The sequence below is a fragment of the Chrysochloris asiatica genome, unplaced genomic scaffold (genome assembly GCF_000296735.1).
Source record: "Chrysochloris asiatica unplaced genomic scaffold, ChrAsi1.0 scaffold00043, whole genome shotgun sequence".
In the NCBI taxonomy this organism is placed as follows: Eukaryota; Metazoa; Chordata; class Mammalia; order Afrosoricida; family Chrysochloridae; genus Chrysochloris; species Chrysochloris asiatica.
In genome coordinates this window covers 9,883,795-9,908,781 of record NW_006408561.1, presented here as the reverse complement: position 1 = coordinate 9,908,781, position 24,987 = coordinate 9,883,795, and the positions used below count along the sequence as shown (strand labels likewise).

The following is a 24,987-nucleotide window of genomic DNA, read 5'->3' as shown; positions in this document are numbered from 1 at the left end:
CCATGTTTTGAAGTGAAATCCATCCCTATTATTGGCAAGTACTTAAGTCTAAATCTAAAAATACATGGTCTAAAAGATTGGAACATTATTTTAAAAGAATAACCAAACTTCTTCTTCTCAAAGTACATAAATATTGTATACTTCCTAAAAAATATTGTATACTTCCTATATTCACAACATATTTTATTTAAGCCTAAGGCATGTACATATATGTTACATCATCAGTATTTAAAATTAGATCCAGTGCTTTTGCTTTGAGTTGGATTCTACTATTGTTGAGTTCTAGGTCATTTTTCTTTCATAAGAAAATATACTATCAAGAATTTTCAATGTTAGTTTTGTAAAATTAAAAATAAGAAATGAAAGAAGCTTGCAAAGCAGTTTGAGCCTGGACTCCTTCTATAATTAATAAAATGTTTATGCATAGATTGGGAACAAGCAAACATGTAGATACACTGTTGGGAGCAGAAATACAAACATATCGACCTGTTCTACCAGCTCTGAAAAGAGCTCTGGTGGTGCTGTAGGATAAGTACTAGAGTGCTAACTGCAAAATTGGCAGTTCAAACCCACCAGTCATTCCATCGGAGAAAGATGAAACAGTCTGTTTCCTTAATGAGTAGTTCTACTGCAATATATGGAGTCCTGGTGTGGCCCTGTGGGTTAATGCTCTGGACTGCAAGGTTGGTTTGAACCACAAGGTAAGCTGTTCAAGCTTTCTGGTCACTCCTCGGAAACCCTATATAGGGTCACTAAGTGTTGGAACCAACTTGATGGCACTTAATAACAACAACAACTGCCCTATATGGTTGATGTGAGTCAGAATGGACTTGATGGCACTGGGTTGACTAGTCCTGATAATGTTACAAACTGTGAGCTTTCCTAATCATTGTCGTCCTGAGTGAACTGTAAGAATTCAGTTAACCTAGTAAGTCAACTAAATACATGATGGATAAGAAATCTACTATTCACGTATTGATAGCATACAGGGCTTTATTTCTATTTGAGAAAAGGCACAGTTGCTCTGGAAGGAGAAATGATTGAATAAAATTATTGTTGTTGTTGTTATGTGCAGTGGAGTCGGTTCTGACTCATAGTGACCCTGTACAGAGTTTCTGAGGCTGTAAATCTTTACGGGAGCAGAAAGCCTCATCTTTCTCCCACAGAACAGCTTGTAGTTTCGAACTCCCAACCTTAATGTTAGCAGCCCGATTCATAAACATTATACTACCAGAACTCCTTTGAATAAAATTAGATGGTAAAATTTGAGATTAGTTACGTGCTAACAAACCTAAATGGAATTTTATAATAAAAAGGTGATGCTAGGTTATCCTGACATGGATCACACTAACTAAAAAACCAACACCCTGCATTTGAGTTAGTTCTGACAAATAGCAACTCTATAGGACAGAGTAGAATTGCTCCTTAGGGTTTATGAGACTGTAAATCTTTTGGGGAGTATTCAGTCTCATCATTCTCCTGTGGAGTTGCTGGTGGGTTTGAATAGTCAACCTTGTGGTAAGCATCCAGTGATTAGACCACAGTTTTACTAGGACTCTTTCCTATACAGAGTTAATGTGTGTCCTTTAGGAATCACACATTAAGATAATTTATTTGTTTCTGTTTGGAGAACAGCATGTTGGGGTAATGCCTGTGGAGGATAAAGAGAAGGGATCAAGAGAGGGTAGGGAGAACCTTTAGAATAAAGAGCAGGTCTGAACCTTGAGGAAAAGACAGGGAAGGAAGAAGGTTCAGTCGGGCAAATCCTGGAAGCAGTGTCACATATTGGAGGACTCCTATATCTTCCGGAAATTGGCTAGCAGTGTATCCCCACCCTGCTCATTCACTGACTATGAGCTGCAAGAGGAATGTGTAGCCTCAGAGTCAACTTAGTTATGGATGCAGAGGGACAGCAGTGAGGACTCTCAGTTAATTTTGTTACTCTGAGTAGGAGATTTAAGCAAGATTGTTCACATCACTGCACATTCACTGAGGGGGTCAAGCCAGCTGGGAGAATGTTCTTCAAATTGCAAGTCACCAGGATGGCCAGGTATCTCTACTCCATGTTCTATGGGAATATTCTAATGACAATGGTAAGGCATAAGACTGCAAGACCTCACACAAGCAGATTTCAAGCGGTTGCATTGGCCAAAGTATGTCACATACTGAACACAAAAAGAAAGAATGTGTATGAACATTTCACCCTTAGGCTGCAAAGTTGTTGTTGTTGTTGTTAAGTGCCGTTGAGTCGGTTCCAACCCATAGCGACCCTGTACAGGGTTTCCGAGGGTGTAAATCTTTACGGGAGTAGAAAGCCTCATCTTTCTCCCGTGGAGCGGCTGGTAGTTTCAAACTGCTGACCTTAAGGTTTGCAGCCCTATTCGTAACCACTACGCTACCAGAGCTCCTTTACAGGGCAAAAAGTGTGGCAAAAAAGATGATTGAAGACTTGGAAGCAAAATTCATTTTACCACAATTAATGTATGTGAAAACCCTGTTTTGTTGAAATATTTTTATCTTTTGTATAATTAAATGAGAAATGTCCATTGCAAAATAAAGCTTAGTTAAAACATATATCCAAGTGAAATCTAAAATTATCCAAGAACTCAATAAAAAAAAGGAGGAAATTTCAAATTTTGAAAACAAGCTCATTTTTTTATAATTTACTTTAAAAAATAGATTGCAATGCTTCTATTTTAATTTTCGGAGTCCTGTTGTGGCATTGAAGGATAAAGACTGGACTGCTTACCAAAAGGTTAGCAGTTCAAACTTATCAACAGCTCCTTGAAAATCCTATGCTAATAGGGACTATTGGTACAGTGGCAGCAGTAATGGTCTCAAGCATAGCAGCAATTGTGAGGATGGTGTAGGATGTGCTATGTTCTCTTCTGTTGTTCATCAGGTTATGATGGGTCAGAACAGACTTGACAGCAACTAACACCAATAGCATGAGCCAGAACTGACTCAAAGTCACTTAACAACATTTTAATTTTATTAATATTTTACTTTTTGTGATTTCAATTTCTGTTTTTGTCACCCAGCCTCAGGATCCTGCGTATTTTGGACAGGACTCTCTTTTGGTTAAAACATCGAGACATTATTTGAATATCCGATATACATTGTTACCTTTCCTCTATACTCTGTTTTATAAAGCACATCAGTTTGGAGAAACAGTAGCAAGGCCATTTCTTCATGAGTGAGTAAAATATTAAATGTATTCACTATCTTTTGAAGTATATTCCCATCTACCATCTTGCTTTTCTTTCATCCTCTCCTCTTTTCCTGCTTTCCTTCCTTCCTTCATTTCTCCTTTGCTACTTCCCTTCAGTCTTCTTTGTTTCCCTTCCTGAGCATCACATGAATTGTAAAGTATGTAAGAACAATGGATACAAGTAAAATTGATGCTAGAAATTAATCCAAAAGAAAAACTGAGAAGAGAACCCAAGCAATGGATTTGAATAACTTCTAAAACTATACATACAGTACACATTGTTATTGTCCTTAGGTTTTATGAAGATACAAACAGTTGGATTGAAGACTTGCAGTTTTTATGGGGCCCTTCATTACTTATTACTCCTGTCTTAAAACAGGTATGTTTTGCATGCTTAATATATGTGTTGCTTAGAGGAAAGTATGTATAACTTGATTCAAATTATATTATAAAACATATAGGTAGTAAATATAATCAGTTGACTTTTTTAAGGTGATGAATGTCTCATTAAATTCTGAAATATAGAAAAAATTTCAAATAATTCAGAAAATATTAAATATATCTACATTTATCAAATATGAAATATTTAAATTTTATTTAAAATGATATAAAATTAATATTGTTTTGAAAGTGGAAGCTTTACTTATTGAATCAAAATGAAATCATACAAAAATAGAAGTGATTGACTACTACAAGAACAAACAAGTTTTTTGCCAGGGAGCCATCAAGGCAAGCAATCAAGTCCATTCTTGACAAACCCCCTCCATGAATGAAACTCAAAGGGAACAGATGAACAGGCATGTAAGCTTGCTGGCAACCATGTTGGTCTACTGGTGAGTGGAAGAGAGGGAAAGGCAGCAATGAAGAGATGGGCTGAGTTCAACCATGTTCCATATACTCCCGTTGACCTGAAGATGAGAAAGAGAAGAGGAAGAGCTGGTTGGTCTGAAGTGTGATGAAACCTGGGGACTCCTTAGCCCATGGACAAGGACATAACCACAGAGGGCTAGAGCTGAGGGCAAAGTGTCCAGCTGATATGAAATGAGGGGAGACACACAGAACACCCAAATTTGTAGATAGTACCCATTTCAATGGCTTGATGGTCAGAACTCAAATAGAGGATGATTTTTCTTTCTTTCTTTCTTTCTTTTATGATAAAGGAAACAAGTGTAAATTGCTACAATTTGATGAACTTGACCTATAATATTGGAGGCAGTAGTTCAAAATATCAACTGAGAGGGAAGAGTATTGATATCAATATCATTCCGATCTCCTCTGTATACAGGGTTGATAGGGAGATAGGGATGGGCAATTTAGACATTGGTTACCTAAAATGTTGTTGTTGTTGTTGTTGTTGTTAAGTACCGTGGACTCAGTTCCGACTCATAGTGACCCTGCACAGGGTTGCCGAGACTGTAAATCTTTACAGGAGTAGAATGTCTCATTTTTCTCCTGTGGAACCGCTGGTAGTTTCAAACTGCTGACTTTGAGGTTGGCAGCCCGACTCGTAACCACTACGCTACCAGAACTCCTTGGTTACCTAAAATTGGAGGCTATAAAGGCATAAGGTGACTGGCTTACAAGTTTTCAAGAGGGAGTTTAGTTTAAGAGTGTTCAGGGGAAGGTAGAGTCCCCACTGACATCATCTTGTCTAGATGGGTCTAGTAAAAAGAGATGGGGGATACAATTCTTAAGATTTAATAGTGCATAATTGTTATCATGACTAACTGCTATTGTCACAACTGTTTGGGTAGAAGTTTTGTAGCAAAAAGGGGGGAGTAGCTAATCTTACAATCCAGGAACAGAGGACCCTAGGACCATCAAGGGAGAAAAGCACAAGTGGAATGTGGGACCTTATCCAGAGAAGCAGTCACACCAGAGAAGGAGGTAGAGAAGACATGGAGAGATAAAGCAGCTGAGGACTTTAGACTTATGGAAAGAGAAAGTCTGTGTGCTGGCATTCAAGAGGCAGACTCGCAGGATGTGCCCTTTAGTTGGTTAAATGATTATATATTCCTGAGTGCTTTTGTGAACATCTCCCGCCCCGCCCCCCCGAAAAAAAGCACATACAAACAGAGTGAATAGAAGCAAATGCTGTTGAATGACGATGCACAAAGGAGATTGTAATCATTGCAATGAAATGATAAATATAAAACCGATATTCTCCCATGTAAACTTTCAAACAGTTCACAATAAAAACTTAAAAAAAAAAAAACAAAAAACCTGTGAGCTCTCATTTAAGCACATGTAGACATTGAGAGAATCAATGAGTGTGTAGTTACCTGTCTGTTTTTCATACTGTGATGACATCACTGTTGTTAGGATGCTGGAAGCTATGCCATTGGTATTTTAAATACCTGTAGGGTCATCATGATGGATAGGTTTTAATGGATGTTCCAGACTAAAATTGATTAGGGAGAAGGAGAGAAAGACTACTTCTGAATGTTTAGTCACTGAAAATTTTAAGAATATCAGCAGAATATTGTTATATACAGTGCCAAAAATGATCCCCTCAAGTTGGAATATACAGAAATACAACTGAGGAAGAGCTGCCTCCTTAGAGTTGACTATGATGATGTGAATGGAGGAAGACTTTCAGAATTTCATCTGCTGATGTGACATAACTCAAACTGAGAAACAGCTGCAACCATCCATTAATGATGGCATGGAATGTATAGAGTATGAATCTAGGAAAATTGTAAGTTGGAAGAAATTAAATGTAACACAAAAAGATTCAATATCCTAGGCTTTATTGTGCTGAAACGGACTGTTATTGTCCATTTTGAATAAGATAATCTATGGTTTACTATACTGGGAATGAAAAATGGAAGAGGAACAGCATTGCATTCATTGTCAAAGAAAAGCGTTTCAAGATCTGTCTTGAACTATAATGCTGTCTGTAATAGAATAATAGCCATTAGTTCTAATGCGGCACTTCTAGGATAAACACTGAATTGCTAACCACAAGATGGCAATTCAAACCCACTGGTTGCTCCTTGTAAACTCTACATAGCATTTCTATGAGACAAAACAACTCCATGGCACTTAACAATATCTACAGAAAACTGCCAGAGATTGAAGCTAGATTCAGAAGAAGACATGGAATGAAGTATATCATTGCTGATCTTAGGTATATCCTGGCTCACAGTAGAGAACACTATAAAGATGATTTGTTTTGTTTTATTGACTATGCAAAGGCATTTGCTTGTGTGCATCATGACAAGTTATGGATAACATTGCAAAGAACAGGTATTCCAGAACACTTAATTGTATTCAAGAGGAACCTGTGTAAAGACCAAGAGGCAGGCATCAAGACAGAACAAGGGGATATTAAAAGGTTTAAAATCAGGAAAAATGTGTGCCAGGGTTGTATCCTTTCACCATACATATTCAAAATGTTTGAATAATATGAATAATAAGCAAATAATATGAGAAACTGGAGTATATGAAGAACATGGCATCAGGATCGGAAGAAAACTCCTTAAAAACTTGCAGTATGCAGATGATAAAGCCTTGCCTGCTGAAAGCAAAGAGTACTTAAAATATGAACTGGTGAAAATTAAAGACTATACCATTCAATATGGATTGTATCTCAGGTGTAAATTAAGCAACAATCCTCACAACTGGACCATTAAATAGCATCATTGTTGTTGTTAAGTGCCATCGAGTCGGTTCCGACCCATAGCGACCCTGTATAGGGTTTCCGAGGGTGTAAATCTTTACGGGAGTAGAAAGCTTCATCTTTCTCCTGTGGAGTGGCTGGTAGTTTCGAACCACTGACCTTAAGGTTTGCAGCCCGATTCGTAACCACTAGGCTACCAGAGCATCATCATAGTCGAGAAAAAATTAAAGTTGTCTAAAATTTCATTTTGTTTGGATCCACGATCAATACTCATGGCAGGAACAGTCAAGAAATCAAAGGGCATATTGCATTAGGCAAATCTGCTGCAAAAGACCTCTTTAAAGTGGTAAAGAACAAAGATGTCAGTTTGAGGACTAAGGTATACCTGACCTAAGCCAGGGTATTTTCAATTGCCTCATATGCATGTGAAAGTTGAACAATGAATATGATGAATATTAAAAATACCTTGCACTGCCAGAAGAACAAACAAATCTTTTTTGGAAGAAGTGTATTCAGAATGTTCCTTTAGAAGCCAGAATTGTGAGACTTTGTCTCTCACACTTTAAAAATGTTGTCAGGAGGGACAAGTCCCTGAAGAAGGATATCATGCTTGGTAAAATGTAGTTTCAGCAAAAAAAAAAAAAAAGAAGAGGAATAGCCTAAAAGAATGAATTGACATAGTGGTAGCAGTAATGAGCTCAGAAGTAATGACAGTTGTGAGCATGGTACATGGCCAGGCAGTATTTGATTCTGTTGTGTGTAAGGTCGCTATGATTCTGAACCAACTCAATGGCAGTTAACAACAACAAGACTTTAAGATGTTGGTAAATTGTAAATAAAGGGAAAATGGAAAAGCTGATGATTGCACATTGTCTGAAAATATTGAAAAATAATAGAATGACTTATCTATTTTTATAAGTCTGTGTGTACATGGACACATAACAAAATAAATTATTTCCATTCATAATTACCATTTTGCTTATAGCAAATATAAATGCATGTATACATTATTTTTTAAAACTTTTTATTGTGAATTAAGTAATGATTTACAGGGAAAATCAACAGTTTTACATTCAACAAATCCTATACTTTCTTTCATCTGAATGCTTGTAAATCATTCCATGCAACAACAGTTAGCCCTGTACTTCCTATTTCCAGTCCACAATTCTTCTCAACCCTTCTCAACATTGTCCTTAAGTAAATGTTCTTTTATTTTCTTGAATGATTGACAATTCCATGGTAAGCATACCTTACTAGTGTTAATCCCCTCCCCACCTATATGCATATCTATTGCTTGGTTGAAATTTAGGACACAGAGTAAGTTTTCTTCCAGACACGAAGAGTAGTTGAAAGCTATAGTCTTGGGTTTCTCCAGTTCTTTTATTACCATTAAGCCTGGTGTTTTTGTTTTGTTTTTATAAGTTTGAGTTTTAGTTCACATTTTCTCCCACTCTGTAAATGGCAATGTGAACCCTTTCGCAGCAGTTGGCAGTGGTAGTTGGCCACCACATAGTACTTCTGGTCTCTGAGTCATGGTGACTGATGTTCACCTGGTCCATTGGTCCATTGGACTAATTGTTTCCAAGTATCTTCAATTTTCATCACTCTTCTTTCTTCTGCACATGGTGAGACAAATAGTTGTACTTTAGATGATTGCTAATGAGTGTTTAAGGTCCCAATTGCTACTGACCAAGTAAGATGTAGAACATTATATTTGTGGACTATGTTATCCCAATTGACCATGGTGTCTCTTGAGGCTTTATGGTCCTGAGCTCCCAAGCCCAGGAACTCATTGCCTAACTATGTTTTATAATATCTTAGAAGTTGTACCCTTTATGCTTTACCACATTCGTAAGTGTGTTTACAGCAAAGATAAATACCAATGTACAGATATCCTTTTATAAACCCTTATATATTTGTGGATATAATCTCACCATCCCTCCAAACCCCATTCCATCTGTGCATCTGTTCATGTGTCTACCCGTAAAATACTGTTGTTCCAGGATTATATTGTGGATAACACTATTTACCGCTATCCCTTTTAACCCTTACATTCCTCCTTTTGTCTCCCCTATTTTCATCATTCTTCTGCCAGCTTCCCTCTTCTTATATTTTGCCCTTCCCATCACCTGAGCTAGAATTTGTCTACACTCTAGCTGATGAATTACTCTCTTTCATCCCTCTTCTGACAAGCATCAAAGGATATTTCTCTTATTGTGAAAACCTATTCAAGAGTTTCTAAAATAGTGATCTCATACAATATTTGTCCTTTTGTGATTGCTGACTTTTATTCAGTACAATGCCCTTCAAGTTCATCCATGTTATGAGGTGTTTTGCAGATTCAGTGTTATTCTTCAGCATTGCACAATATTCCATTGTACGTATGTACCAAAGTTTGTGTATTCTTCCATTGATGGACATTTAGGCTATCTCCATTGTTTTGTTATTGTGAATAGTGCTGCAGTGAGCATCAGTGTCCATGTATTTGTGTCATACATACATTCTTTTAACTGACACATCATTTATGTTCACCTTTGATTTTATGTTCTTGTTGATATTGATTACCATAAATCACAAATATTGGAGAATAAGAACACAAAGTCTTTTTTTTTTTTTTTGTGCTAGTGTGGCCCTGTAGTATAAGCACTGGGCTGCTAAATGCAAGGATGGCAGTTCAAGCACACTAGCTATGCCTTGGAAACCTTATACAGGGTTGCTATGAATCAGAACCAACTCAACAGCACTTAACTATATCAATAACTGTGAAAACTAACATAGAGTGTGATTTGATTCCCTACTGTTAAAAATTCATATTAAAAATGCATATATATATACTTTTTTTCTTGATTTCATATTAGGGAGCAGAAACAGTGAGTGCATATATTCCTGATGCTACTTGGTATGATTATGAAACTGTAAGTAACATTAATATAATCATGGGATCATAAGAACTATATATTTTAATATTTGTACATAGAAACTTAACTCCAAACATATAAGTATATATATTTTATGTCTTATGTCATTGTTATGAGGAATATTTTAATATTTAAGAATATATACAAATTTGTGCTGTAAACAATTTATTACACATGAATTGAGTTTTAATGTAAAATTACATTTATTAGTATAAAGGACTATGTTCTTCATTTTAAAGTTGTGGGAAAAAAAGCTCAGGAAGAGATGATAGCTTATTTAAGTTTTCCCTGAATTTTATATATTTATCTTCTTGCCATAGAGTTAAACAGTTGGGTAAACATAAGCATATATTATTTTATAGAGGACATTCAAACATTTAAAACAAGTATTCTAATTTCAGCATTGAAAATAGCAGTATTAATACCCATACTTTCTTTTTCAATTCATTGAGAACTTTTCAGAGGTATTTGCTATAAAAGCATTATGTTGCAGACTGTGTATGTCTGCTAAATGTAGCCTTTATTTATATAGAAACAATGATGTAAAGGAGTCCTGTTGTAGTGCTGTGGGATAAAGCACTGGACTTCAAGATCAGTTTGAACTGCAAGGTTGGTGTTTCAAACTCACCAGCTGCTCCTTGGAAATCTTATACAGGGGTGCTGTGAGTCGGAACCAACTTGATGACACTTAACAACAATGATGTAAAACATCCTTCCCCCAAATGATCTTTTTAAGATGTAGTTAACCTTTAATATAATCCAAAAAAAGTAGAACTAATTAAGTATGTTAATCATTATTGTAGAAAGAGAATGGATTTCACTCTAATTTTTTTTTTTTTTTCAAATAAAGAAAACATTTTTATATCATAGCTTTGGTAAAAAAAAAAAAAAAAAATTCATTTAACATTAGTGCCCCCTGAACACTATTCATTTAGATGGCAGGGTGCTTATATTAATATAGGATTCCAGAAATAAAATTTAAAGTTTGTAAATGTAATTTGAAATCTTCCTTAATCATTAACAATACTATTATTTTCCAAAATCAGGGTGTCAAAAGACCATGGAGAAAACAGCGTGTTACTATCAATCTTCCAGCAGACAAAATAGGCTTACATATTAGAGGTGGTTATATTCTTCCCATTCAACAACCTAATGTGACTACAACTGCCAGGTAAAATGCAAAACTATCGATTTAAATCTGAAACATAATTTAAAAATTTGTACTTTATATTTTTATTAATAATTATAGATTATCTAATATTTAGTTTTTCACCAGAATATATTTGACATGTGGGAGAAATCCTTAATTATAATCATCAGAATTATAACACCAAATTTTATATGTTGTTACACATTTCTTGATTTAAAAGTGAATTTAATTAGAGTAGAAATTTTTTTCCAGTATCAAAGTTTTAGAATACAATCTATTGTTGTTGTTTTTAACTGCCGGTGAGGTGAGTCAATTCCGACTCATAGTGACCCTATATAGGGATTCTGAGGACTTCTGTTGATCTTCTGGTTAGCATTTTAATGTTTTTCCCACAAAGTTACACAAAACTCCAATATAATCTATAAAATATGTAAAATTAAAAATAATCTCCGGTTCTTTATAAAATTATGAAATATTAAAATGTTAAATAATGCATAAATCTATGTGCCAGTTTCTACATGTTTTGGTTTTAATAGATGATCTCAAAAATTATTTCTGTAAAAATATCTTACTTCTAAGTTAATAAATAAAATGAATATTTCTATTTAGGAAAGGACCAGGAGAGAAACAAAAGTTTTTCAGAAACACTAAAACTCAAAAAATTTAGAAAGAAACAAAACTTGAATATTCAATACGTCATCAAGCAACATTCATTCTAGGAGAAAGGCACCAAAAGTGTTTTACTGAATTTATATGTTTTTCCATAATCTGAAACAGCCCAATTGGTAGTCACTTTCTTATCTGTTATCTTTATGCATTTTTGCATGTCTTTAAGAATAACAGAAAATACATTTCTTGTATGTGGTCCTCTATATTATAAGTTCTATCTAGACAGGGATTCAAGTTTTCACTGCTGTATTTCTAAAATATATTAATGTCTGATCTTTTGTAAATCCCCAATTTTTTAGAAATATTTGTCTATGAGACAATGAATGAGTCAATAAATAAATGTTAGTAAATTCTTTAGCTATCCTAGAGTTGATTATTTTCATAAAGTATTTCATGACTATATTCTTAAAAAATTGATTCCACTTTATAACTGTATTGAACATGAAAAACTTATACTTGCTAAGTTCACACCTTAATGATTATGTAATATGTTGAGTATTTGAGCAGACTGTATAATCTCACATATACTATTTTAGGATTAAAAACCTATGTTAACACAGAATTAAGAAAAATATTTTTTAAATCATATGATTTTGGGTTTTTTTCTGGTACTATAGCTTCATAGTGCATAAGGTCACTATGGGTCGGTACCAACTCGATGGCACCTAACAACAACAACAAAATTAGCTTCATTTATGATACTGTTAGAAATATTCTCATTAAAATTTTTATTTTGTTTTTTTTTATATAAGTATTTAAAAAACATATAGACTTGATATACAAAAATTGAGGGTTAATTTATATGTGATAATTGGTGATGTGATTGTGCATTGATAAAATGCATGTAGGGATTTTTCTTGTTTTAATTGAAATATTATCATACTGCTCCAATTTTTTCAGTAGTCTCAAGCTCAATGAAATTCAGTGCACTTATATTTCTTCATATTCTCACTATATAAATAATTTTTCTCTATGAAAAGTATTAGTAAGTAATGCACATTAATTTAATTCATGTCAATGTTTTTATGTAAATGCTGAGATTCTACACAACCATTTGGTTGAAATGGGTCTATTTATTGGATACTTCACTATTTTAAACTTGTTTTTAATCACATATGCACCCAATTTTACTTAACAGCCGTAAGAACCCCTTAGGACTGATAGTTGCCTTAGATGAAAACAATCAAGCAAAAGGAGACTTTTTCTGGGATGATGGAGAAACTATAGGTAGGTCTCAAAGTGGCATGTTTTGAATGTTTATTATGATGATGTGAAATCTTGCTTTCATTTATTGTATAAAGTTGCAACTATTCTTAAACTCTCACAAGTTTTAGTTTTTAATTCTTAACCAGCTATTTTTTATTTTTTATTATCTTATAAAATTTCCATTGCTATTTACATATATTTTATTGCAATATCTAATTTTGTATGGTGGTGGTGGTTATGTGCCGCGGAGTAGGTTCCGACTCATAGCGACCTTGTACAGGGTTTCTGAGGCAGTAAATCTTTATTTAGATGAGATCAGAAAGTCTCATCTTTCTCCCACTGGGACAGCTGGTAGTTTTGAATAGCCGACCTTGCGGTTCGCAGCCCAATTCGTAACCACTACGCTATATTAGTTTGTTATAAAAGTTTTTGTCAAGATAGCTTTATCTATTATATTCTTCTTCTTCAATTGAAATAGTATGTTCCTGGATGTACAAATCCCATCATGTTTTCAGTTATTTTTAATGACTGTAGTGGTTACAACTAAATTTCCTTTTTTTTTTATCTGTAAAGAAAATGAATCCACATTTAAAGCTCCAGTTAATGAATGTCAAATCATTTGAGATAAGAATGTTATCTTGTAAATGGCTTAAATTTTATTTCCATTAAGTATCAGTATCTTTAGCTTTATTTCCTGAATCCCTAACTTGAAAGTTCATTACACAAAGTGAAAAAAATAAAAAGTCATTTTATGAAAATACCTAATTATGGCATCATAAATTAATCTGGATAGCTTTAATCTATTTATAGGCTCCCCCATAAATTTTATAAAACTTTGATCCATTTCTTTTAATAAAGAATTTGTAAGTATGTTTAAACTATTATTTGTCTAAAAAATATATTGTTCAATTAGATGTATATATCAAATAAAACAATTAAAAGTTTAGTATTGTATGTGTGTATATAAAATATATGATTTAGTTTCTAAACCATATAAATATATGGTTTAGCATAAAATAAATAAGTAAATACTAAATGTATTTACTTTATGCATTAAAATGTGTCTTCAATAACCAAGTTTCTGAGGTTGTTTCTCTTTGGTATGCTCTCCTATAATTGAAAAATCTGGAATCTATGAAAAATACTTTTCCTTAAAAAAAAAAAAAATCTTGTCTATTTGGAGCTCTGGTAGCATGGTGGTTATGAGTAGGGCTGCTAACCTCAAGGTCAGTAGTTTGAAACTACCATCCATTCCTGGGAGAAATCTGAAGCTTTCTGCTCCTGAAAAGATTTACAGCCTCAGAAACCCTGTACAGGGTCACTATGAGTCAGATCCGACTCCACAGCATATAATCACCACCACCATCTATCAGGAGCCCTGGTGGTACAGTGATTAAGCACTTGGCTATTAACCAGAAGATCTGAGTTTCAAATCCACGAGTTGCTCTACAAGAGAAAGATGAAAGATGTGGCAACTTGCTTCCCTAGTGAATGATTTACTGTTTAGAAAACCTATGGGGCAGTTGCTGTGGCCTTTAGGGTCAGTATGACTGAGAATTGACTCCATAGCAATTGATTTGATTTTTTTTTTTTTAATTCACAATCATTGCTCTAAAATGTCTTTGGTTCTCATTTCTCCTCCACTTGTAAAAGCTCTCTTAATGAGTAATCTTTCATGCCAATTACCTGATTCTCAGACTTCTATCTCTAGACCAGACCAGGGTCTATGTACATCTTCATTTGTATGTCTAATTAATCTCTATAATATAATGTACCAAAATATAACTCACAATATCATCACCCTATCTCTGCTCTACCCATACGTCTTCCACTTATATTGATGGTGACTTCATATTTACAGATGCCAAAAACATTCAGATTGACTCTTCGTCAAAACCTAAAAATTTCTCTAAGTTCTACAGTGATGTGGATTTTCCCATCAGCACCATCACTATCATTACAATCTTTCTTTGAAATTATTGTAATAAATCCTTAACTGTTCTGTAAGTCTATAGTTATTGGCAATCCTCTTTTCATTCTATTTGCAACGTAGCAACCAAAATGGTTCTTGTAAAGAGTGATTTAAATCATCCCATCTTTACTCAAGTCGCTAATGGTTTTCCATTTTACTCAATTCCATCATGATCTATGCACTTGCACATGTGCACACACACATAGATACATACACACAATTTCCTACCTTTGTCACTCAGTTTCACAACAGCTCCTCCTCAAATATCATAAGGCTGCAGGACACTAGAGTTGGCTCTCCCTTGAAAAGAGGCCTTAAGCATTTGCAACAGAGAATTTGCCTGAAAGTGCATTCCAGCATATCCTAAATTCTTTGTAGTTATTAATCCAAGCATATTGTTGAAAAAATTATATACTGGTTGCATGAGATACTAAATTTTAAGATCAGTTTTTATTTCTAATTATATAGATATTCCCTAAAGTATCCCTTTCTTTTTACCTCTAAGCATTTATATTGATAATTTATTTTTATATATGCATATGGTTAAGAATACATAGAAAGTATCTAATATGAAATCTATGTAGTGTGCCCTTTCAGAAAGTTAAAGGAAATGTAACTTTTCTGAGCAATGGATTTATAAGTATACAATGAAACAAGATTTATATTCTAATTTTATTTTCATAGTATTATATTTTAGAAAATTAAAATTGTTAGTGTTATATAAATCCCAGGATTCCACTAGATATTTTTTATTCTGTTATTTCCAAATTAATTTAGTCTGAATCTTGTGTATCCTGGTGTGGCACTGTAGGAGAAGCACTGAACTGCTAACTGTCCCTCCTCAGAAACTCTAACAGACTCACTAACAGTCATAATGGACTCGACAGCACGTAACAAGAGCTACAATATTCTCTTTAAAAAAGATATTGATTAAAAGTGTTATATGTGTTGTGTAAAAATCTTTGCCTTTTTCATTTCCTTGCTCAAAAATTAAGTTCAATATTTATCATGTCTTTAGATTGTTTTCCCTCAAATAACATAAATTAAAATATGTGCAAAATAAAATTGTTATGGCCCAGTCTTCTAGGATGGGTTATGGTTATGTGATTTAGTAGGGAGAAAATACCATTCAGAATAATAAATATCCATTTTTCTATTTCACTACTAATATTTTACTGAACGGTTTCTCTGGATTTTCAGTTTAACAGACTTTGAAAAATGCAAGTTAGTAAATATGTATTCATTATATATATTTACAGAAAAATAAAAATACCAAGATTGACTTTGTTTAAAGACAATTTAAAAAGTTAGTTTGAAAGGAAAATATAACTATTGTGTTTTATTAACAAACAATATGAAGTTTTAAAAAATTTCTTGGACATTATAAACTTGTTACAAAATAAAACAAAAACCCAGGATCTAAATAAATGTGATTTCAATCTGATAACTTTATTTTTCTGTTTCAGATACCATACAAAAGGACAACTATATATTGTATACGTTTTCAGCTTCTAATGTAAGCATTCTCCTTGATCAAATAGTTCACTATATACTTTGGTGATATCTAGGTAACCCTTTGATAATGGATTTTTAAAGAAAGGTGTTTGCTTATACTTCCATATTTTGAAGAAAAATAGTGAAATAAATTACCTCATTAAATCAATAAATTTAAATGATTAAACAGTAAGTAAAATATGACCATAACATTTAATATTGAAATATAATAGCTGAGTTTGTGATCATGTCATTAATGTACAGAAGTATCTAGACATTTTAAGCCCTATGCTTATTTAAAGCAACATACCCTATAAAAATAATTTCATTATGTTTAAAGCCATTTTAATGTATCAGTCACTGAAATAACTAGTGTAGGTTTGGGGTGATTATGGAAAAATAATACATAAGACCAAATGTTTTAAACAATAACAATTTTTTAAGATGTTAGTTTTTTTCATTTACTCATTTTGACCAAAGCTAAATTATTCTTGATCAATATTTATGTCAGAATAGGAAGGTATTTATATGCATTGCACATGAATCATTTACATTAATTCTGGAAAAATATTTTATGCAAGTATACTTAAAAAAAAACAACAAAAAAAACCCTGCAAAGCTATAAAAGAATTGCCAAGGGACAGTTTAGTAGGTGCTACTTAGAAAAGCTTATGATACTGACAGGGTGAGTGATTGATATTCTTCCTCTTTTATATTTCTATCATTATTTCAGGTTCATGTACAAAGACATTCTACTTAACATATGATTTTTTTTTTGCAGAACAATTTGGATATTGTATGCAATCATTCAACATACCAGGAAGGAACCACTTTAGCATTTGAGACTATAAAAATCCTTGGGTTGACAGATTCTGTTACACAAGTTAGTGTGGCAGAAATTGATCAAGCACTGACTTCTCATCCAAATTTTACTTATGATGCTTCCAACCAGGTAAATTAAATGTTTTAAAATATTGTAACCAGCGTATATTCTCACATTTAATGTTATATAACTACTCAGGTACTTTGTGATATTTTTTCACATGCATCTAGTCTTTCTAACCACTTTATAGCCAATATTCCAGTTTAAGTTATTTCAATTTATAATTAGATATCAGTATTAAGGAATTCTGGTGTGGAACTGTACAATAAGCATTGGACTCCTAAACACAAGGTTGGTGGTTCAAACTTAGTAGCCACTCCTAAAAAATCCTATACAGGTTCACTATGAGTTAGAACTTTCTTGACAACACTTAACAAGAACAACAACATCAGCATTAAGGTTTATCCTTGCCACTGCTCACTCTGTATTTCATTTTATTTTAGAAATCACTTATAGTTGGCTTCCTAGTTCCAACCCGTTCTTCCATTTGGAATTCTGATTTACTTACCTGTTACATGGAATATAGATTTCAAATATTTTATCATCTCATTTAAGATTTTAAAACATTACTTAAATTAACTTATTTGATCATTCTCCATGCTCCCCAACTCTCATTGTCCAGCTCTTTTCTGATTTCATGGTTTTGCTTTCAAGCTTCCTTTCCAGAAAAAATGCCTTCCATAGCTAATCTCTTTTAAAACATCTAGTAGAATAAGAAAAGGAGTCTCAAAAATATGCTCTAATCCTAGTCCTTGTACCTGTATGTTTAAATGCATTAAATTGATCTTTAGTCCCTCATCTATAAATGTAATATTTAATTCAGTGTTGTTTTACTTAATGTGAAAAATGTATTTCAAATAACAACTTAGAAAAGTAGGGTATTTTTATTAGCATTTACTTTTCTACCATTTGTATAAAACTAAATTTAAACATATCATTATTGTTGTTAAGTGCTATTGAGTCAGTTCTGACTCATAATGATCCTGTTTATGGCTTCCAAGAAGTGGTAGGTTTGAACTGCCTACCTTAAGGTTAGCAGTCCAGTGTTTATCTAAATTTAAAATTATTTGATCTATAGAGTTGTACCTTATAGTATTTTTCCTCAATCTGTCCCAATCCTAATCCCTTTCACTTAGCAAATTTCAGGAATATATGTATTTTTGAGGAGTCTCAGTAGCATAGTAGATTACATGTTGGGCTACTGACTGCAAGGTCAGCATTTGGAGTTTCACAGTTTCTCACCAGATGCTCTTCAAAAACCATATACAGGGCTTCGATGAGTTGGAACTGACTCATTGGCACTTAACAACAAAGATTTACAGCCTTGGAATCCCTGTACAGGGTCATTATGAGTTGGAATTGACCCAATGGCACCCAACCACCACCACTACGATATATTTTTTATCTAGTATATATACTGTTAGAAGAAATCAATGTACATGAAATAAACCAGGCTTTAAGAACTTTATGAGTCTAACAATGATGAAGAGGGGATGACAAAAAATTTGTGGGTATATGTGCAAGCTCAATTTGTGACTGTTTATATGCATGCATATATAGGTCCTGGTGTAGTGCTGTGGAGTAAGGACCAACCCAGTAGTCACTTTTTGGAAACCCTACACAGGGTTACTATGAGTCTGAGTTGACTAGATGGCACTTAACAACAGAAATAAATATATACACAGACACTAGTAGATATAGCTTCCTATTTCTGTTGTGCTTTGTTGTTGTTAGGCTGATCTTTATATGAATGTTCTTAGAAGTAAAGTTGTAGAATATCCAAAAATATACTATCCAGGGGAAAGTCTGGGATTAAACCTTGACCATGTTATTCTCTAGGTTTATAAGCAATAGTCAAACATAACATTGCAATGTACCAATTATAAATATTATTTTATTTTAGAATATATATCCATAATTATCCTCTGATTTTTTCCATTTTTGCATGCCATATTATTTTTCCTCCAAACCAATTTAACCATCAAATATATTATGCAGTGGATAATATGAAGGAAAGAAGGAAGCTAAGATATTACCCTCCTCCAACTTTAAGAGTTTCCATATTAAACAAACTTGGTCATTTTATGTTCTCGGTATATACTTTGACGGAATTAATATATATTTAATGCATAGTGTATTTAAAGCATTATGATAGGTGTTTTAAATTTCATATCTTATTCATTATGCATAGCAACCTCTATCTGTAGAAGTAGTTTGCCCCATTTAAAGAGAAGAGGATTGAAAATAATATAGCGTACAAAATGTGCCCAAAGACACAGAGCATTGAATCACACAATGATGAATTGAACTCAGGTCTGAATGCAAAAATAATACTTTCCTCAGAATTCTACTATACTTCTCAGTCTTGAGCTTTTAGCATTTTATTAACATTTTTGTTTCTTCTTTTTTTCCCATTTCATTCAGTTTTTAAAATATTTTACTTGAATATACCTATTAATTATTTGATTTGAGAAAGGCTATAGCTGCTGCATTTCACAGAATGTTAAATATTTTAAAACTGTTCAATGGGCAGAGATAGTCTAATGATGACTTTGTTTTCAAGGTTCTCCTAATTCAAAATCTCATGTTAAATCTTGGAAAAAGTTTTAAAGTTCAATGGACTCAAGTTTTCTCTGAAAATGAGAAGTTTGCTTGTTTTCTGGATGCAGAGACTGTAACTGAAGAAAAGTGCAAACAACGTGGCTGTTTATGGGAAAAGGTAATAAGAATTTTAAATATGCCTCTGATAAGACTTTCACATAAACATCTGAATGTAAATTTTGCATATTATAATTTTAATTAGACAGCATATCAAGCACATTCAATTTGTGAAACATTTACAATTTGAAATTAGCACCTCTGATAGTTTATTTGATCTCAATTATTAATTCAAAGATATAGCTTAATAAATGTCATGCTATATGAGTAAGTAGCTTCCCAGGCACACTTTGAAAAGTGTGCTTTCATTTGAATAAAGTAATACTCCATCTGCTGCATTTGTTAAATGTTAGCTATGCCTGATGATCTAAACTAGATAAGGTATTTTCTCAGTAGGTAGCCTCTTTCAAAAGCATTATATCAAGGAATTAAAACTTCTGAAATTGAGTAATGGGTGACATCCGTTCCCCTAGGTGGTGATTTTGCCCATCCTTCAAACAGAGTAATAGCTCTGGATGGCAGTGAACGTGGTATTGGTATAAGCATATTTATATTTCCTCAGACTACACTACTTTTTATTAATTCATTTAACCAATATGTGGCACTGTAAGATCTGCACTGACTGTGAACCACAAGGTTGGCAGTTCAAATCCACCAGCCACTCTTTGGAAATCCTATACAGGGTTGCTGTGCGTCCACTGACTCAATGGAACTTAACAACAACAACAACAACAACACTATGATCTGAGAATACTGGGGCAGCTCTCTAGTATAATCACTGGAAGGCTAACCATAAGATCAGCAGTTCAAAACAATCAGCCACTCCTTAGAAATCCTAGACAGGGTTCCTATGAGCCAAAACCTAGGCCACTGCACTTAAAAACAACAATAGTATGATCTTGGTCCTGGTGTGGCACTGTAGGATAAGTACTGGACTACTCACTGTAAGATTTATGGTTCAAACCCACCAGCAGATCCTCAGAAACACTATATAGGGCCTCTTTGGGTCAGAATTGACTTGACAACACTTAGCAGCAACAATTATGCTTTAGGCAGTCTTCTAAGTAAACAAATAAATACCTATGGCCCTGATGGAACATGTATTCCATTGTGGAAAAACAAACGTTGAATAGGAAAACCATATGCTATATTAAAGTACTATGAAGAAAACTAAATCAAGAAAAAGGAGGGAGTAGATGTCAATTATGTAATTTTAAAGATTGGGTATGGAAGCTTTCTTTGGGAAGGTGATATTTATCAAAAGATCCAAAGGAAATAAAGAAAGGGAGTAATATTCTAGAGCAAAGAAATATCAACGTAAAGCGAACCTGAAATGAGAATGTACATAGCACATTCCACATGCAGTGAGATGACCAATGTCAAAGAGAATGAGTCAGGGGACCAACAAGAGATGATATTATAAACATATTGAAACTGATAATATAGATCAGTTAGGTCATTTTTAAGATTATATTTTTTACTCTGATATAGTATGTTAATAAATAGTTTTGATCAGCCATCACTAGTTATATGTATATAGAATTATAATAACTGTTGTGTTGATGACAGACTGTCAAAGGACCAAAGCAGATGAACTGGTAAGAACTTGTTATAATAATCAAGGTAAAATAGCATGCAAATTAGCTAGAGTGATGATAGTAAACTAGGAAGAAGTCATTTTCATTTGTTCATATTTTTTATGATAACTTCAATAGGTTTGTTTATTCATCGCATGTGAAATATAGCAGAAAGAGATGAATACAGAACAGCTTCAAGTTGTTTGTTTATTTGAGCAAGTAAAAGGAAGGAGTTGATATTAACTGATATTGGGAAGACCATGGGAGGAGAAGGTATAGAGGTGATGTGTTATGTTTTGAGCAAGTTAAGGTTGTGAACCAGTAGAAATCCAACAACAATTGTCCAACTGTAAATTGTATGTAAGTTAAAGAAATTCAGGATTTGATATCCCAGGTAAGATATACAATATGGAGTCAGCATACATGTAGTTTTTAAAGCCATATGAAGGGCTAGGATCATCAAGGAAATGAGCTAAAATAGAAAAGGGAAGAGGTTCAAATGGGAAACACTAGATAATCCTAACTGTTATTGTCAAGTAAATGAGGAGGTACAAGGAAAGAATGACAAGTAAGTAGGTTGAAAACAAAAAGGCATTTTTAGACCTGGAAGTCAAATGACAAAGACATTTAAAGAAATAATCTAAGTGCAAACTATGCTTATTTATCAGTAAACTGAAAACTGACATTCAAATTTGGCAGCATGTAGGGTCTTGGAACCCTGACAAAAGAAACATTGGTATGGGTAAAAGCCTGGTTAAAGTGTGAATCAAGGGATTGGTTGTAGATAGAGTTATGGAGGATTATTTTGTTTGCTGTAAAGAAAGCAGAGAAATAGGGCAGTCATTGGAAAAATAAGTGAGGTGAAAGTTTCTTTTTCTTTTTAGTTTGGGGAAATACCAAATTTTTTTTTATGATGTTAATGATCATTCATAATGAGTGAAACATTAAAGATAGGAGAAAGAAATGAGGATTGTGGAAGAGATGATTTTTAGGCAAGAAGGCATAAGAATGGGGGTGCAAATGAAATGGGTCAGCAGAAATAGAAACACAGTGTTTATCTTGTGAGAGGAGGTGAAGAGGAAGGCAGGTGAGTAGATGTGGTGATAAGGTCTGTGGGCAAAACACATATATTTTATAAGTATGTAGTATAAGATGTCTCAGATTGCATAATAAATATATTGTGTTGTCACTATGATTCCATTTTATAATCAATAATCAAACAATAAAATTTGGCTATCATCCAGTGTTATACTTAATGCTGTTAGGAACCACTGAGTTCGCTCTAACTCAAATAACCATATGTATAACAAAGCAAAATCTTACCTGTCTTCTGCCATCCTCATTGGATGCCCATAGTTGTTGGAGCCTATAGTTGTGCCTAATAATAAGTCTACTTCATTTGCTTTTAGAGTCAAATACAAGAGGACTTCAGAAAATTCTTGGGAAATGGAATTGAGAGATAATAGATTTTTTCCACAAACTTTTGAAGCTTCCTTGTATTATGATTCTTATATATCTGACAGTGAACAAGTATTTTGTTTTTTAGATATCTTCTAACTCAGGAGCACCGGAGTGTTATTTCCCTAGGCAATATAACCCTTATTTGGTCAATGCAATCCATTACTCATCAACGGGTGTAACAGCTGACCTCAAACTGAATACCACTAATACTCGAATAATGCTACCTTCTGTGCCTATCTCAAATCTTCGTGTGGAGGTGAAATATCACAAAAATGATATGCTGCAGTTCAAGGTATGATTCATGTAAACTGTGTCAATACTTGACTCATCTTTTGAGATGAGACATTTTTTTTTTTTTTTTAACAGATAAGGTGTTTGAAGTTATAGTATCCAAGAAGGCTTACAAAATTGCCTGTAAAATGGAACTAAAAGAGAATGATATATTTCCATGAACTAGTTTGAAATCCCCTCCATAGATGTTAAGGCTTAGTATTTGATTTGATGACAGCCATACCTATAAAACCTTATACAGGGTCGCTATGAGTCAGACACTTTCTTCATGACACTTAACAACAGACAACATAATTAGGGGCTCAATAAGATGAATCATTAACCATATAGTGATTAAAAATATTTAAATTCTTGTTTTAAAGATAATAAGAAAGTCACTGAAATGGAAATATGCTAATAATCTGATTAAAATGAACAACAACCAAAAAAGACTAAATGTTAGTTTTTAAAGTTCATTCATTCTACTCAGATTGTGCCTTTAAAGTATTTTTGATATAAATCTCAAAAGAATTTGTTTTGAAACCTTACAATGTAATCTTTAAGCATAACTGGAAAGCTAAATATATGCCAATAGCTATATGCCAATGGCTATATATATGCCAATGGTTAAAACTTTTACAAAGCAGTACCAATAATTTACATAACTGAAACAATTCTGTACGTAGAATTTTCTGACAGTTTATTATATTAGGGTATCATAAAAGGATGAATGCACATATTCGTAAGCATCGTGTAAAACAAAGCAAACTTTGCAAATTAATAATAGATTATTTAATTATGCATGTAGGAAAAGTGTTGTTGTTACGTGCCATCAAGTTCATTCTGATTAATAGCGACGCTATGTATGCTTTCTGAGAAGCAGCTGGTGAGTTTGAACTTCTGGCCTTGGGGATCAAACCAACCTTGTGGTTCAGTGCTTATCCTACAGCACTATACCAGGACACCGTGAGAAGAATTGTTGTTGTTAAGTGCTATTGAGTCAGTTCTGACTCATAGAGACCCTGTTTAGGGTTTCTGAGGAGAAACTGGTGAGTTTGAACCACCAGTCTTGTGGTTCACAGTCCAATGCTAATCCTACAGTGCAAAAACATAGGGTGACATGAAATTTAGAATGAGTTGCATGTAAAAAATAAATGAAACAAGAACTTAGAAATATAACAGGTACATATTTACTTTTCATTTAGCTAATAAAGTCTTTTAAACCTTAAACATAAAGGCATGAATTCCATAGATAAATGTCAATATATTTTCTTAATAAAATTTGAATATACCTCCAATTCAAAAACTACTAAGCAGTTAGAAAACAAAATAATTGTTAAATAGCTGACAAAACATTTTCTTTTGAGAAATAAAGAAATAAAACAAAAATTTTCATTCATAAAATGAAGAAAAATGATAATACATCATAGGCATATATTAAACACAAGAAATTAAAATAGAAAAAAACCCCACTAATATATCGTTGTTGTTGTTAGGTGTCGCCAAGTCGGTACCGACCCATAGAGACTTTATGTATAGTAGAACAAAACACTGCCCAAACCTGGGCTAATCTCACTATTGTTGCCACACTTTAGTCCATTAATGCTGTCACTTTGCCAATCCATCTTGTTGGGGGTCTTTCTCTTTTTCTCTGACCCTCCAGCTTACCAAACATGATATCATTCTCCAGTGACTGGTCCCTCCTGACATTATGTACGAAGTATGAGAGACAAAGTTTGGCCAGGCTGAACTCCAAGGAGCACTTTGGCTGTGCTTCTTTCAAAATGGATCTATTGGTTCTTTTGGCAGCCCATGGCACTTTAATTATTCTCCTTCAACACCAGAACTCAAAGGCATCAATTATTCTATGGTCTTCCTTATTCACTGTCCAGCTTT

General features: G+C 33.5%; 1 protein-coding gene across 1 annotated transcript in view; it reads left to right on the top strand.

Moving 5' to 3' along the window:
* Positions 1–24,987, top strand: part of SI (sucrase-isomaltase (alpha-glucosidase)) — a 124,389-nt gene that overhangs the window by 40,437 nt on the left and 58,965 nt on the right. Inside the window, 9 exon segments of the mRNA XM_006861797.1 lie at positions 3,042–3,196; positions 3,506–3,590; positions 9,692–9,748; positions 10,798–10,922; positions 12,709–12,797; positions 16,215–16,264; positions 17,024–17,194; positions 19,689–19,844; positions 22,907–23,113. Of these exon segments, the coding sequence (XP_006861859.1) occupies positions 3,042–3,196; positions 3,506–3,590; positions 9,692–9,748; positions 10,798–10,922; positions 12,709–12,797; positions 16,215–16,264; positions 17,024–17,194; positions 19,689–19,844; positions 22,907–23,113 (1,095 nt within the window).